General features: G+C 31.0%; 1 protein-coding gene and 1 long non-coding RNA gene across 6 annotated transcripts; both read left to right on the forward strand.

Moving 5' to 3' along the window:
- Positions 1-3,233: 3,233 nt before the first annotated feature.
- On the forward strand, positions 3,234-9,843 carry LOC106762325 (C2 domain-containing protein At1g53590). 3 transcript variants are annotated; one of them, XM_014646176.2, is made up of 12 exons: positions 3,234-3,877; positions 4,109-4,183; positions 4,844-4,987; positions 5,186-5,278; positions 5,387-5,518; positions 6,319-6,471; positions 6,559-6,600; positions 6,767-6,815; positions 7,304-7,396; positions 7,475-7,658; positions 8,104-8,227; positions 8,423-9,843. In XM_014646176.2, the coding sequence occupies exons 1-12, from the start codon at positions 3,752-3,754 to the stop codon at positions 9,404-9,406; spliced, it is 2,199 nt and encodes a 732-aa protein (XP_014501662.1). In that variant the 5' UTR covers positions 3,234-3,751; the 3' UTR covers positions 9,407-9,843. The 3 variants fall into 3 exon arrangements, with proteins under 3 accessions (XP_014501662.1, XP_022637059.1, XP_014501663.1); XM_022781338.1 differs by having other exon boundaries at positions 3,810-3,877; positions 4,844-4,968; XM_014646177.2 differs by lacking the exons at positions 3,234-3,877; positions 4,109-4,183; positions 4,844-4,987 and having other exon boundaries at positions 5,367-5,518.
- A 3,280-nt stretch (positions 9,844-13,123) lies between these two features.
- On the forward strand, positions 13,124-14,391 carry LOC106761789. Of its 3 annotated transcripts, none has more exons than XR_001375706.2 (3): positions 13,124-13,359; positions 13,445-14,054; positions 14,150-14,391. It is a non-coding gene; the product is annotated as an uncharacterized LOC106761789 (long non-coding RNA). The 3 variants fall into 3 exon arrangements; XR_002667981.1 differs by having other exon boundaries at positions 14,163-14,391; XR_001375705.2 differs by having other exon boundaries at positions 13,133-13,359; positions 13,445-14,391.
- The last annotated feature ends 2,790 nt before the right edge of the window (positions 14,392-17,181 follow it).

Here is a 17,181-nt window from a genome sequence, read left to right on the forward strand (position 1 = left end):
CTTCTTCAATTGATATAAGCTTTCTCCATATGCAGCAGCCATGGCCCAAGTCTTCAAATCAGCCCAACCATCCAATCTGCAACAAAGAAAGAAAAAGAAATAAAAAAAATTAAAGAAAAGAGAACGAGATTTATCAATTAAAAAGAAATATATTTTTTTTATCAAAAGATTTTTTATTAAAGAAAAAGATTAATTTCCTAATTATATACAAATGTACTAAAAATATACTAAAATTTTATTTTTAACTAAAATTAAACAAAACTAAAGGATTTAAAGAAAAACTTAAAACTAACCTAATTCTAAACAATTAAAAACAAAAATTCACTAACAAAGATTCCTAAGCACAAATAAAAGTGCAAAATCTAAGAGTTATCAGGCTTTAATACCACTGTTGGGTCTATCAAGGAAGGGGTTCACCGGGGAGATATAAACACCAATCACAACTGAGCCTAACTATATAAAGGATTGACACCACTCTCTACCCAAAACCTTAAGGCAATGGGTTAATGAGTCTTTCATCATTATATAGTACTCTACTTTCTTATTTTTATCCAATGTGGGACTTAGACTCACACTTGGATTCCCAACAATCTCCCCCTCAAGGGTGAGTCCCTTCCACATAGGTACACCCCCTCCAACGGAAGCATATCGGCTCTAATACCACTGTAGGGTCTATCAAGAAAGGGGTTCACCGGGGAGATATAAACACCAATCACAACTGAGCCTAACTATATAAAGGATTGACATCACTCTCTACCCAAAACCTTAAGGCAATTGGTTAATGAGTCTTTCATCATTATATATTGCTCTACTTTCTTATTTCTATCCAATGTGGGACTTAGACTCACACTTGGATTCCCAACAAACCCGACCCACCACGGGTTTGAGCCGTGCTAGATTTGAAAAATATGTATTTTTTTTTATGCGGGTCAATTTTCAATCTGGCTTATTTGAACCCGACTAATCCGGGTCGAACCCGTGAGGAGTCGGATTGGCTTACCAACCCACCTAATTTTATTTTATTAACTTATTATCTTATGGAATCCTAAAAAATATCCTTTGGCTTAATATATGTGGATTATATTGTACTTTTTTTTTTATTATTTTGGATTGTCTTGAGTTTAACATCATTTTAGGAGTGAAATTTATTTAGATTTGAATTACATAAAATTTGTATTTTTTTTATTTAAAAAAATTGTGATTAAAAATCCATTTAATCCACCAATTCGTGATGAATCGAACCTGTTCAAAATTTTCTGACTCACTAATAAATGAATCGGATTGAATTGACTCACTAAATAACGAAGGTACAGTAAACCATGATCCTATCCATCTTGACACCACTAATTTTAGATTATTGATTTCTAATTGACCTGAAGCTTTTTCTCCAAGCGTCGCTGGACGTGTAAATCATATACTAAAGCTAAAAAATGTCAAAGACTTTAAAATGCCATAAATAATTATTTGTACAAACATTAATATCATTTATTATTCTTGTGTTAATTATTTAAATTTTAATTATAATATTATACATGACAAATTAGTCAAATGAAGGGAACATATAAACCATCAATTAAAGTGAATAATTTTGAATCTGTAGCGGTACTATGGGTTTTTTATCCTATCCAATGAAGCTACTGTGTTATCAACACAGCTACTTGGTAAAACACCTATAAAATAATTTACATAAATTAACTTAAAGATTAAATTTCTTTAACTGAAGAAAAAAATATTGTTTTATATTTTACATTTTCGTTTGTATTTTTCTAAAACTATCTATGAAAAAGTTCATCAAAATAAGTCTAAATTATACTTTAAATATTCATAATTTTGAGTGTTTATTCACTATGTAATGTAATGAAATTTTCAGAAAAGTTAGATGTGTAACTAATTAACACTTTTCTGTACTATTTTATTTTGAATGGATTATACGCCAGTTTAGATTAAAATAGAATAAGATAATGATAATAATAGTAATAAAATTTATTTTATTTAGAAAATATATCTTTAAAGTATAAATATAAATTAATAAACAATATTGAAAAATATAAAATAACTACTAAATACAAGAAAGAATTGTATTTAATGTAAACAAAAGTAAGCCAAATGTCCTTTTAAGTTTGAAACCATTTAGTCAAATGACAAGAAATTCAGTGCCGACATATATTTGAAAAATATATAAAAAATAGGAATTCTGTATTGCCGACACGCTTAGCCCATGTTTGTTGACACGTGCCAACCAACCTGTCTTCGAACTTTATATCAGATGAGAAATCCAACATCTCTTTTATTCTTAATATAAATATTTCTAATGCTTTAAAAACTTTAAATAGAAAATAAATGCATATATTTCTGATAATATAGTAATTAATAACATAGGAAATTTATATTATTATATTAACATTGATATAACTTTTAATCTATATTGAAAATCTTGTTAGATGACACTCAATTATTAGGATTTTCTAAATTACACATCTTATATGTCTTTTAAAAAGAATTATGAAAAAACTGGATAATATCTTCATACTGATGGATCATAATGATGTTTTCTTAATTAATATGGAAAATATTAGTGTTTTATGATGACGAAAACAAGATTTCAATTGTCGTTTTAAAGACTAATAGAAAAATAATTTTAAAGATGAATCATCATTATCTTAAATCACTATCAGAGTTTTCTTTCTTATAATTAATAGTCTCATTAAGAAATAAAAAATAATTTAAAGACATATTTCTTCTCTAATATTTCAAGGTTTCTTTTAAAAATAAAAATTTAAATAGAACTTATTGACAATAGACTTAAAATTGTAAGTTTTAAAACTAAGAGAACTCAGATATAATTTAGAAAATATAATAATATAGTATTTTGAAATAAAATGTTTGTAAATAATTTTAAGAAATTGATAATTACTATATTCTGATAAATTTTAGAAATTATTAATTACTTCAATGCAAGTTATTTACCCAAATTACTCTTTAAAACTTATTCTTTTGTGGATTTTTCCACATTGGACCAATTTAATCCCACTAACACTTCCTAAACATGGAGTTAAAATTTATTTAATCATAAGAAGCAAATGAGTCATTTAACTTAAAAATAAAAAACATTAAAAAAAGGATAAATAAGATAACTAAAAAGAAATGTTGGAGAATTTAGAATTGTTATCTTTTGGTATTAGATAACGCCTATGTCGTTTGTAATTTGCCGCTTCCGAAAAAGCGGTTCCTTTTGGGTGTTAACTTCTGTTTCTCAGATGTTACTAAATTCTGCTACTCTGTTTTTCATTTGGCCGCGTTACTTCTCTTTTACGGCACCGTTTCACTGGTTCTTAATCAATACAAAAGAAAAAAAATAAAAAAATTGTATTGATTCAATGCCTTGGGCCTCTTGACTGGGACATACTCTATCAAACTTTACCTTTCACTTTCACTAGCCATTTTTATAATCTTGGAATTCTTATGACTGAAATTCCTGTATTTGCAAGTAGTTCTCACAACAGTAGCGTATCTCCTTCTGGATTTGAATATTCAATTATTTATACCCATTTGGGGGTGGGGCTAGGCACGGATTCGGATTTTTAATATACCGGATTTGGGGTTCTTCATGGGCATGCATGTCGCATTTTATGAGGTTAAGGGTTGGAGGATCAATGGGTGTCTATAAAGTTTGAAACTTTGGTTCTAGGAGTGCTGGTTTCAGTTAAGGGGTGGTTTTGCAGTATTTTTTTTTTTTTGGGGATTGAAGGGGATGGATATGACGGAAATTTCAATCTTGCACCATGTGGGGATTGTGCTGATTGCGATTTGGATTCTCTCTGCACTCAATTCGTGCCACTCTGTTGTTTATTTTCTAGCTTTGATCTATCTTTTCCTGGTGAGGACCGTGATTGGAGATTTGATAACTTTTTGGATATATTTGATTTGCTATGTTTGACTTTCTCTTTTATCTTTGGTTTTGCCTTTTTGTTTAGTTAGATGATGATGTGGATGAGAAAATAAAAATATAGGGGCTTAGAAAAGGAATCGTTATTGTTGTGTTTGTCTAAAGGGTAGAGAAAAAGATGTGGAATATTACTTTGTTTCTGACTTTGATTTTTTTGGAAAGGTTCATGAGCGTTATGTTACGAGGCTGCGGAAGAAGTTGCAGTTTGAGGAGAGGAAGCAAGCTAATCAAAGAAGGGTAATTCTGCTGTTTTTATTGTGGTTATTTTGATTTTGTGGATATTGGAATTTGAGGGGAATGTAGTAACTGAGTTTGTTTGAAAAGTAAATGAAATGAACAGTGGTCAATGAATAAAAATAAACTGGAATCTGAATAAATTGTCCTTTTAAGTTAAAACCATTTCCTTAAATTGAGGCAGAAGCTGACCCTGAGAGAAGAAACGAAGATCAAATTCACATCCATGTTATCCCACCCCCATCAGCGTTTTGAATGGATTTGTACAGCATTGCTTATCAATAAGGTTCTCTTGGATAATATTCCAAGATTGTTTCTGCTTTTGTGTGCGTGTCTTTGAAAACAATGCTTTAATGTTTTGGTCCTACCAAATATATAGTCAGTTTACTGAGCTGGAAACTAATTCTACTTGAAAATTAATTGAAAGGTTTTCTTCAATGGATGATGATGAAATTATATGACTTAATTAAATGATAAAACAACTAAAACTATGGAAAAAGATACAACTCACACTGTAATAGAATACACACAAATATATATTTTAATTTTTCTTCTGTAAATTGTTCTTTTATTTAATAATTGCAGGTTTATTTAATAACTGCAAGTGTTCTGCTATAATAATGTACTGATATAACTTGCGTAATGTCCTTTATTCTTCTTCAGGTGCTTTCAGATTCTGAAACAGTCCGGTGGTTGAACCATGCAGTTGAAAACATATGGCCTATATGTATGGAAGATATTGTCTCTCAGAAGATATTATTCCCTATCATACCATGGTTCTTAGAGAAGTACAAACCTTGGACTGCTGTATGCTTCAAACTGTTCAGTTATTTATCTTTGATTGAGCCTAATCAAGCAATATGAATGTCAACCATTTTCTTGAAAGTGATATTATAAGAATTTCATATTCTCTATGTCACTTGGGTTATTTTTATGCTTTTGTGAATATAAAATTACTTTGACTTTTGGTGTGATCAGATATTGATATATGTACTACATTTGCAGAAGGAAGCTGTTGTTCAGCACCTATACTTGGGAAGAAATCCACCTATGTTTACTGATATCAGGGTTCTTCGCCAGACTGACGATAACCACTTGGTATGTGATGTGATAATTAAAACAGCATATCATGAGAAAGTCTTGTTCTGCATCTGTGAATGATTTTTTATTTTTTGGTTTGACTTAGGTACCATGTAATTCATGCAGGTTCTGGAGTTAGGAATGAATTTTCTTTCTGCCGATGATATGAGTGCAATACTCGCTGTCAAACTAAGGAAAAGATTGGGGTTTGGAATGTGGGCAAAGCTGCACATCACAGGCATGCATGTCGAAGGAAAGGTATGGCATTGAAATTTTGATTTTACAGTGACATATTTGTTGAATAATAATTTTTTTTCCTGTTATTTACTCAATACAAGTTCATGGATACAAGCATGGATTCAGGGATATGCATGTGCCAAGATATCTGGGCAATTCCTAGTAAAATGTAGTTTGATTGTTAGAAATGATCTTTTGTATTGAAGAGGAGTTGATAATGGAGTATTGAGTGAGATGAAGTGGTTTTGCACTTTGTTAGTTAACTTTAAAATAATTCTTTTTAAAGAGAAGGGGTACATAATATTTTTAATTGAGAAAATGATTTTGTTTTTATTTTCTACGTTTTAAATGTAATTATAAAAAGGAAATCTTTATTTTTACCTTGTTGCTGTGTTCAAAGATTTATCCTGTTAAAATATTTGTGAATAGGCAACAAGTTGGAAACATTTTTTTTTTTTTTTTTTGTGAATACAAAATAAAAAGAAATAGAAATCTGAAAATGTTTTCAAACTAAGCATGCCCCAAGTTTCTGTTATATTAAAGTATTTCACCATCCTTCTTTTAAGTCTGACCATAAAGTTTATAATTATACTTTAAGCTTTATTATGCCTTAGCTATTAGTATTGATGAAACACTCGGTGAATAATTCATCATGAGATTTGTGTAGTTGAAAGCTAATTTCATATAACTAATTGCAGATTTGTAATGTCTTCTCTGGTAGTTAAGAGAGATTAGGGAATAAAATAGCATTTAAATTGTTATTATCATTGTTATTATTATTTATTTGGTCATATTATTTTATTGTTCTGTTCTGTCTGTAGGTATTAGTTGGGGTAAAGTTTCTCCCAACATGGCCTTTTCTTGGCCGTTTGCGTGTATGCTTTGTTGAACCTCCATATTTTCAAATGACTGTCAAACCTATATTTACTCATGGGCTTGATGTGACTGAACTTCCAGGCATTGCTGGGTGGCTAGTAAGTAATTTTTTTTTGCAAAATCTGCTTAGGTTCTTACTTGCTTATGCTTTAAATGATGTCTGATTTCAATACTTTCTTTATCAGGATAAGTTGCTGTCTATTGCTTTTGAACAAACCCTTGTTGAGGTGAAGTTTGTCTCTGTTGTTCACTTGTTCCCACCTTGTTACTTTCGTATTTTTGTGTATTCTTATCTATTGGCTTCTTGGGGTATTGAAATGATGTGATATAAATATCAAATTATTGTATATTTTTAATTATTTCTCTATATTTACATATTTAGAATTTTTGCAGCCCAATATGCTGGTTGTTGATGTTGAGAAATTTGTTTCGCCAAAGCAAGGTAAAGTATGTAATCTTTTTTATAGACTTTTGTAATAACTAATTTATTGGTAGCCTTGGTGATTGAGAACATTAGGTATTGTGGTCATCAACATATCATGAACATTTAGGCTACCAGCTTGTGGCAATCAATCGTTGTTCAAATAATGTAAAATGTCCATTTTACTAGTTCTTGTAATTTTACTACCTATTCAAGACATATGGGTTTAGTTCTTTAAGTAGGCATGGTGAACATTTGCGGAAGTACTCATGGTTTCATTAATACAAGGTTTCAATTATAGGAAATTTTGGAGAAACGTATGATTTCATAAAACAAAGTCATTGGTTTCCTCTCATCACATATATTCAGTGGAGAAAACATTGCCGTTACGTTCTTTAGAATCGCTACCCTACAAATCTTTAGTTTAACTCTGGATGGCATTTTCAATCCTTTACATATTTGTTTTGTATTATTATATACTCATCATCCCCGTAATCTTAATGTTATAGAATGTTGGTTCTCTGTGGATGGGATGGAGCCTGTTGCTTATGCAAAAGTAGAAGTTATTGAAGCAACTAACATGAAGCCATCAGATCTAAATGGTTATCCCTTACCTATGATTCTTGTGAGCTTCTTTTTACTATATTTTTATGTGCATAACAAATTATAGTATGTTTCAGGATTAGCGGATCCTTATGTGAAAGGTCATATGGGTGTATACAGATTTAGGACAAAAACACAAAGGAAAACACTTGCTCCAAAATGGCATGAAGAATTTAAAATTCCCATCCTAACATGGGAGTCTGATAATCTACTGGTTATTGCAGTTCGTGACAAGGACCATTTCTATGATGATATCCTTGGGTTTGTTCCATTTTATACACTTTGAATTTTGTAAAATATCTGTGTGTGTGCACAATTATTCGCCTTTACGATGCGGGTTAAGCAAAAGGAGAAAATATTTATTGAAAGGGATTCCCATATACCCAATATTTTAGCTTTTGTTGGACTTCCTAACCATATTCATTCCTAGAATTTCAGAATGTCTGTCCCTGTCTAAATTTTTTCTCTTCTATAGATTTATTACTGAGTTGTAATTCTGAATCACAGAAGTTTCAATTTCGTATGAGTCTGACAACATTTCTCTAAATATCTTGTTCTCTAAATATCTTGTTTGATCTATTTTCTACTGCTTGTGTGATCAAATGTCTTGCCATCCTTTGTTCATTGTATGTTTCCCATGATTTCCTGCCACTTGTTCTGTCACTGGTATATTCATCCAAATAATTTAATGCTTTGCTGTTTTCAGGGATTGTTCTGTGAACATCAACGACTTTAGGGATGGGCAAAGACATGATATATGGCTGCAACTTGAGAACATGAAAATGGGGAGACTGCATTTGGCAATAACTATTATTGAAGCTAATGGAAAGGTAATGTCCTTCTCAAATATATTTGTACTTATCAATATTTAATAATGTGAAACATTCTGATAAGAACAGAATAATAAAGAAAATGAAAAATAATAGCATGTGGGGCAGTAAGTTGCTCATGTTTTAGTTGGTGTTTGCCTGTTTGATTTCAATTTGAATTTATATGTACACGGAATTGATACTACTGGTGAACAGGAAAACATGGAGTTTGAAGTACGAAAAAACTCATTTGGAGCACATAACACTGCTGATAATAGTTCCTCTTCACATGTTCCACCTGAAAAATCTCAGAAGTTGGCAGATAACTATGAGCCTATAGACATTGAAGGACAAAAGCAGACAGGAGTTTGGGTTCATCACCCAGGAAGTGAAGTTTCCCCAATGTGGGAGCCTAGGAAAGGGAAAAGTCGGCGCCTTGATACTGAAATTCATAGAGAACCTAATGATTTAGTTGGCAGCGGTAGATCAACCGAATCTGGATCCTTGAACAATGACAGCAGCAGTTCTGATAACAATCCTGAAGAAAAGCACCGAATGAGATCGTTTAGGAGGGGCCTGCACAAGATTGGTTCAGTATTCCACCGAAATAAAGGGGAGGAGCCTGTTCAAGAGGACTATCTATCTCCACATGATAACATTAGGTCAATGAATGCTAAGGGGATGATTGGTGTGAAGTTTGTCATGGACGAGAACATTTCTGACTTTCCAACTTCTAAGGGTCAGGAAGAAGGAGGATCAATTGAAGAGAGTGGTTCTGAAACCCCTGCAAAGGGACATGCGAAGGATGTGGCTAAGAATTTTTTGAAACAAGCAGGAAAATCGGCTCGAGGATTGAAACAAGTTATTTCTTGTAAAGCAAAGAAATCTAAAGGTGAGTCTCAAGCACTTCCAGAAAGGGTAAATGAATCTGATTCTTCAGATGATGATGAATCTACCGCAGTTGAAAGAATTTCAGTTAGTTCTGAGGCTATGGCCCCAGGCAGCAATGGTTCCCCCAGTTCTAAGGTATATGTGGTTCAAACAGTTCCTTCTAACACTCATGGGGACAATGAAGTCCAAATGGATGTAGTTTATGTAAAAGATGACCCTGAAAAAGCGTGTTCCCCTGAAAGGTCAAGTAAAGAGTTTGTTAAATCTGATGAATTGGAGCATGTTAAAGAGGAAATTGCGGGTAGATAAAAAAATTTCCACTTTGCTCCTCTGAAGAATATGTCATAGAGCATACTTCCAGCCGTGTGTCTTGTACATTAAGGTCTTCGGAGTTTTCTATAATACTGGCAGATTTTGATTGCAGGAATAGTAGTTCTGGTGATGGATGTAAACAAGTTTGAGTTTCTCATGTTGCAGCTCGTAAGCAACTAAGCATGTAAGATGAATAGCTTTACATATATACAAGGAAAAAACATATTTACAATCAGATTTTGTCCTCCTATAGCATCAAGAGAACTGAGAGCTTATTAATCATTTTTGAATGATGCAATATTCAAGATGGCCAAGGGTCTTTAGTGCACTTGGTGCCTGTCAAAGCAAAAACAGCCACAGATAAAAGAAGTATATTGACAGTGTAAAATGATTACCTGATTCTGCTTCTACACAGTTGAAAAACTTGAATTGAATAAAGTAAAACGGTGTATTTTTCCTTATTACACTATTACCATTTGCTACTGTATTTATAGAGTACAAAGTTGCTGAATACAAAAGGTCAGACATTTCTAAAACCCGTTGGGTTCCAATACATAAATAATATGATGTCCTGAGTTCCCAGTTCCCATACATTATAACTCCAAAATATTAAGAGTATATGAAAATATTTTGATCCAGATCTTTGGTCTAAAAGTGGGTGAACAAATGATTCTTTAATTGATAATTTCAGTGACATCATTCTATGTAATAATAATATCATTAACAAAAGCCATAAGATAAACACATTTGTCAAGAGAAACATAACCATAAAACATTGAATGATTCATTAAATGATTCGTTTCTCATCTTTTCAATAAAATATTCTGCATAACCTTTCTAAATTTACCAAATCAAGCTTGAAGTGATTGCTTCGCTTCAAGCTATAGAGTGAATGGTGTAATTTACAAATTAATCTAGACTATCTTTGAGCAACAAACCTATGAGGTTGTTCCATATATATCTTTCCTTTCAGATCACCATGAAGAAAGGTATTTTTAATGTCCAATTGGTAAAGGAGTTATTGACAAATGACAACCCTAACAAGAAAAAAACGAACAATACTGATTTTAGTCACAGGAGAAGAAGTACCAGAATAGTTGAAGCCATAAACTTGAGTATATCCTTTAGATACTAGAAGAGCTTTGATAGATCTATTGCAAAAATAGGACCAACCTTAATAGCATAGACCCATCTATATGTTTCTTACCAGGAGAAAGAAGGACAAGTTCTCAAGTGTCACTATGTTTGGGTGTCTGCATTTCATCAATCATGACTTGTCACTATCCAAGATGACCAAGTCCTCATGAGCATTATTAAGAACCTTAATGGCAGATAAGGAGGAAACAAAGGAGAAATATGGAGAAAACAAACGATGATAACTCAAAAATTTATAAACAGGATATGGATTATGAGTAGAACAATTACCTTTATGAAGGGTATCAAGCAAAACATGATCTGAGTTAAGAGAAGACGAGGAGAATGAAGGATCCATGGTTTGAGAATCTGGTGGTCTTGGAGATCTTCAGGCAAATAAGGAGTGATTTGAGTTTGAGTTTGTGTTTGACATTGATGTGAAAAGAGGTGGTTGCACAATGTCATTTGCATTTTGAGTTTGAGTTTGAGGTGGACAATGATAAAGAAAGCATCTGTTGAACAAATGAACAATCCTCCATGGAGGACAAGAAAAAAAGTCTATCCTCAAAGAATGTGACATCAACGGACTTACAATACCTTTTGTTTGAGGAAGAATAACATTTATGCCCTTTCTAAATATGAGAATTTCCCAAAAAGACACACGTAATAGCCTTTACAAAAGGTCTACCAAGACCTGGAGAGACATTATTAATAAAATAATTACACCTAAATACATGTTGAGAGACATGGTATAGAGGATCCATTGGGAAAAATTATAGAGTGAGGAACTTTATTTTTAAGAGAAGAAAAAAAAATCCTATTGATCAGAAAATAGACAGTGACTAAATCTCCCTATTGATGAACAAGAACTTTAGTATTCAACATCTAGAAGCATGCAATTTCAATAAGATGTCCATTCTTTCCCTTTACTATACCATTTTGTTACAGAGTGTGAAAACATGTTGACTAATGTAAAATTCTTCAGGATGATAAGAATGAAGAAAATATTGTAGAAAAATATTCCTTAGCATTATCACTTTTGAGGATTTTAAATGTCTTCCTAAATTGGTTCTTAATTTTGTTAAAAAAACATAAATATAGATAAAATTTTAGATCTCTTTCATTAAATAAATCTAAGTACATGTAGAGAATTTATTAATGAAGGTTACAAAATACTTAAAACCAAAGGAAGTAACACGACTTGGTCCCAAAATATCAAAGTGAATAGTAAAAAAAAAAATTACATCGTGACTAAAAACTTTTTAGGATAGAAAGATCTAACACGTTTTCCTAACTAACAAAACTCACAATCTAAGACTTGAATGTGTTTGAAACTTAGAACCATCATCTTCAACTTATACAAACTTGGATGGACCAAACAACATGCAAAAATTTTTGGCGATGAAGTTGCAAAACAGGAAACTAAAAAGCTTGGTTTTAAGAAATAAAGTCCTTGTGACTCATGTCCTTCTCCAATCAGTCGACTGATACCATGTTCCTATATAGCAAAGGAATTAACAGTAAATATTATTAAATAATTTAAGGAATGATTTAATTGGCTTAAAGAGATTAAATTGTAAGGATAATGAGGAATGTACAACAAAATTTAAATTTAGTGGAGATAAAGAAACTTTTCCAATTCCTTGAGATGTCACTTTGGATCCATTGGCAATAGTAGTGAAATGAGGAATTTTTGGTGAGGAGATGGAAGAAAATGAAAAAAGTCTGATGCCTTTCATTCTATCAACTCTCTAGCATCTTCTGGCAATTTGTCTAAGAAAGATCCTCCACTTGCAAATTCAAGCCTTCGTAAAAGGTTTGAATGAGGGAATATTCCTCTATATGATGTTATGGATGGAAAATGAAGAGTTTGTTGAATCTACTCCAATACTCACTAAGGGTGTGTTCACTTGAGGGTGACTGGGGAAGATGATTTGGGAGATAGTGGTTGAATGGATTTGAGGGTAATTTTTTTTGTGTTTACTTGAGTGAATTTGGAGGTAATTGAGAGCGGATTTAGAAGTAAAGTTTGTGAGAATTAGTGTAGGATTTGATTGATGTGACAATTTTAAAAAATTTGTTTAATGGGTAGAAATTAAAGATTACCAAAATACCTCTAGTTATTAAAGTAATATAAAATATTATTTGTTAATGTTATATTTAATTTTAAAAATATTTATAAAAAGTAAAAAATTAATATTAATTAGGAAAATTAATTTTAATATACAATTTTGAGATATTGAAATATAAAATTCCAAAATAGTCCCTTTTCTAAATCATTATCTCTGTATTTAACATTTTTAATTTCTATTTATCTCTATTTTCATATTATATTTTTAAAGAAAACACCAACAATAAAAATAACTTTTATTATAATTTGAATGATTGATTTTAAAATAAAAAAAAAATTACATAATCATAATATTCATAAATGAAAATGTAATATAATATAATCTACATATTTAAATATTTTATTTATCGTAAGCTTTAATTACGTATAAAAACGAAAATTCATCCTGTACATAAAATAAATTATTTTTAATTCATCATTATCATGTAAAAAATCTTTATGTGGAGTGAAGTATCTTCCCACTTTATGTTTATACATAGCAATGCGTAAGAAGAAAGCGTGATAGTAAGAAAAGAATGTCAACAACCACCCAAACAAATCAACAAGCAGTTTCCTTTCTTCGTTCTCTGGTGGTGTCGATGGCGATGAGACGTCGTACTCGGAGAGGCCTTCCAGTGTGCTGTCGTTCCACTCGCCGGCACGTTGGCAGCTCTAGTTCAACGATGTCAAAGAATCCAACCAGCTCGTAAATCCCTAGATCACAAGCTTTCCCTAATTTTATTTTTCTGTGTGTTGTATTTGAATTTAAATCTTCTCTGTTGTACTTGAAGCTCGAAAGCAAGTGTCTCTGTCGGTTCTTGAAGCTCCTCTTTATCTCCGAAACCCCTTCAATATTTGTTCTCACACCGTTGGAACTCCACCTCGGAAGTTGCAACAACGTTATACAGCTGGTATTATCAAGGGTAAAAAAGCCATTTGTGTTCAATTCATCGCAAATCTCCTCAGCACAGCGGGTGATACAAAAAGTAGGTATCCCGCAAATCTTCTCAATTCGGTCGTTGCAAATCCGCGGAAGTGAACAACGTTTTTGATTGAATTCATCGCTCGCCAATCTGCGTGAATAGTAAATTCAGCGCAAGTGAACACAGCCTAAGAGTTTTTCTGTCACTTTGCTTAATTCCAAGAATCTCTTTACTGATGACAAACATTTGTGATGCAGGGAAATATTTTTCAAGGAAAAGTCTTTCCATATTTTCCCAGTTAGATAATACCACAAATCCTGAGTTGCTCTTTGAGAGTAAAAGGAGAAGCTCTCATTTTCAAGGTTTCTAATGTGATATTGGGAGATCTAAAGTTTTCACACAACATATGAAATTGTCTTAGATGTTTATATGGATTCTCCCCAAATAACTCATTGAATTTTGACAAGGCATTTAGTAGGTTAGTTCTCAGCTCACACTCTTCATTTGGATATTCAATGTCATTGTGTGTGACTGTATTGTAGGAGGTAGCTAACTTTCTAATGGTTCTTTAAGCCATTATGTTTAGGTCAGGATCAGGTGAAGGATCAAAAGATATGTTTATAACTGGAGAAGATGAAAGTGATATAGTTTGTGCAGTGGCTTCCGATGTTGAAGATGTTCTCTCAATAGAACACCCAAATTTCAAATTTTTTCGTATCCTATGCAAGTTTCATTTAACTTCTGGGTCAATTTGATAAAATTCGCTCAGGTTGGCTTGAGTCATGCACTATAAAGTTCGACTGAAGTTGTTTCTTTGTTCTTGACTTTTTTTTCTTCGCGTTGGAGAAAGATTTCAAATAAGAAATAAGTAAGATGTTGTTGGGTCCATTCCTAGGAAAGAAATGTGCATCACAATAGACAAATTAAGTATCAAGTCTTTTCTAATCAAAGTATTCTCCAACTAGTCTAAAGTATTTCTCAAGAGAAATTCTTAATCAAAACAAAAGCAAAGATTTTGCTAGCAATTTACAAATAACTAAGGATAAGATGCTTTTTCTAAGGTTATAACGTTAGCGGTCACTTATCAGACAATGTTTTCTTTTAGAAAGTTTTGCTTGATATAATACTATATTGAATAAAGACTTTGTTTAACCTTAGTGTTATACAAGAGACGGACTTCTATTTTCATAAGATGTTAGCTTGTCTTGCTCATATAGTCTATTAGATTATTAGATGAATTCAATGATATACTTTCTTTTAGACGTTGTTTATGATTTTTTGATTCATTTAAATAGATTTGTCTAGAAAATGTTATTTATAATCTTGGTTTAAAATGTTATAAAATATTTCTTCATTAAACATTACTGTTTTAAACAACTTTTCATATACAACAATATTTTGTTTAATGCTTTTTTGTTAAACTTAATGTACATCAAGCTTAGCTTAGTGCATATAATTTGTATGTTTCAATTTGAAAGAGAATATTGAAATAATTAATAAACCTATGTAATCATTAGGTATAAGATAGAGGGTTGAGTGTTAGATAACTTTTATACCTAATTCTTTGTCTAAATAGTCTAAGATAATCTTTTTAATGTTTAATCTTTCTTTTATATCACCTTCAAATTTTATATCACCTTCAAATGTATAAATAAAAAATATAACAAAAGAAATTCTTCAAGCCCTCTAGAAATATATCAAAAATATATTTCTCTGATATAAGATAAACAAAGTTGTTGTTTGTGTTTTTCTAACGTTTTAACTTTACATCTTTCTTTGCCCAAGTATTTTCTTTCCCAAAAATTGTCAACTTCAAATTTTTACACAAAAATATTAACGAAGTACTTATATGTATTATAAGTTTATTTATTTATTGGTTTGTTAAAAAATGTATATGTTTATATATATATATATATATATATATATATATATTATATCTTTCTCAAACTTAACTTAATATTTATTAAGGCAAATATAGGTTCATGAACTTTATGAATCTTTACAACTTAATTCTCAATTGTTTTATTCCTATTATATAATATTAAATTTAAATATAATAATAAGTGCTTACCAATTATTTTTCAATAATTTTTAAATATTTATTTTCAAATGTTCAATCATTTATTACATAGAAATATTTAATTATTTACTACACATAATATACAATATATATATTTTTTTTCACATTGATGACTTATTTTCTTCTACATGTTCAACATATCATTCTACACAAATATTAAATTATGTTATATTCAAATTAAACTTTTGATAAAAACAAATTTGGTTTATAAGAGATAAAAGGCCAATGATAAATATGTTTTACTTTAAAATATTTGATCAAACTTGAAATATATTACTAAAACTAAAAATAAAAACATTAATAAAAAATAATTTGATAATAAAATTATTTTTTAATTTTATAAAATGAAACACTTATAATAAAATTTAATTATATTTCATAAATTTACATTTATATAGTAAATATATTTTATTCTTTGAAAAAGTTCATGCGTTGCACAAGTACAAATGCTAGTTTGTTTAAAAATATATACTCACTTGGTGAGGCATGCGTAACAGATTGAAACTATCACTTTCACTCACAATAAAATTTTCAATATTGTCTTACTATTTTAGTTTAATTGTTTGGGTGGTTCTCGTTTTCAAGGTGAATTAATTTTTCATTGACAACATTAATTGTATGGTGATTTGACGATTCATACCGTTACATAGCAATTAAACCTAAATATAAAGAAGGAAAAGAGTACAAAGTAATTAAACTTACATAACAAGAAGAAAAGGACATGTCTGTACACATTTATTTTACATTTGTTCTTTCTTTCTTTCCAATCACACATTTTATCAATTTCTGGCAGCATCTCATGCTCCCATATTTTCTCCACAAAAGGAAACAAGTATTAAGTTTAAAAATTTCAAGACTGTTTCTTGTTCAAGACAATCAAATCTTTCATTCGTTGTGACAATGTAAAATCCAAGAAAGCGAAGTGGCGATAAAAATCATAAATCTTGAGGTTATTGTAGTAGTCCCTAGTACCTGTCTTGGTCCAAACTGAATTACGAGAGAAAAAATTTGCGTTTTATTTATTTTCTATTGTAGGACGGAGAAAAGTTATGTGCTTTCTTGGGTTTGGAAAGAAAAAAAAAGAGTTGGATTTGATTATGTGCGTGTGGCTACAAAAGAGGTTGTGTGAGTGACTCTAATAACGTCGAATTTACTAGTGCTAGCGGTGAAGGAAGAAATGGAAAAAGGAGATGGTGCTGCTAATGCCAATTGTGCCTTAAGTTAAAGACAACATCAATAAGATTGGAAGGAGGTGAGGACAATAGTGGTTATGACATTGTAATGTTATATTGGGTTCGTGCCAATGTTCTTGTAGTTGTGTTTGGTGCTTGAAGTCGCTGGACATAACTCCTGATTCGCTCTAATGCCGAGGTGGTAGTGGAGGAGGCCCCTTACAAAGTCGATAATTTTTTTTAAACCTTAATCCCCAATTTCAACGTTAGAAAGTCCTAATGGATAAATGTCTTTTGTCATATCATTACATTCTTTTGTCATATCACCACATAATTAACGTTGTCAATGAAAA

Source organism: Vigna radiata, chromosome 5 (assembly GCF_000741045.1).
Source record: "Vigna radiata var. radiata cultivar VC1973A chromosome 5, Vradiata_ver6, whole genome shotgun sequence".
NCBI lineage: Eukaryota > Viridiplantae > Streptophyta > Magnoliopsida > Fabales > Fabaceae > Vigna > Vigna radiata.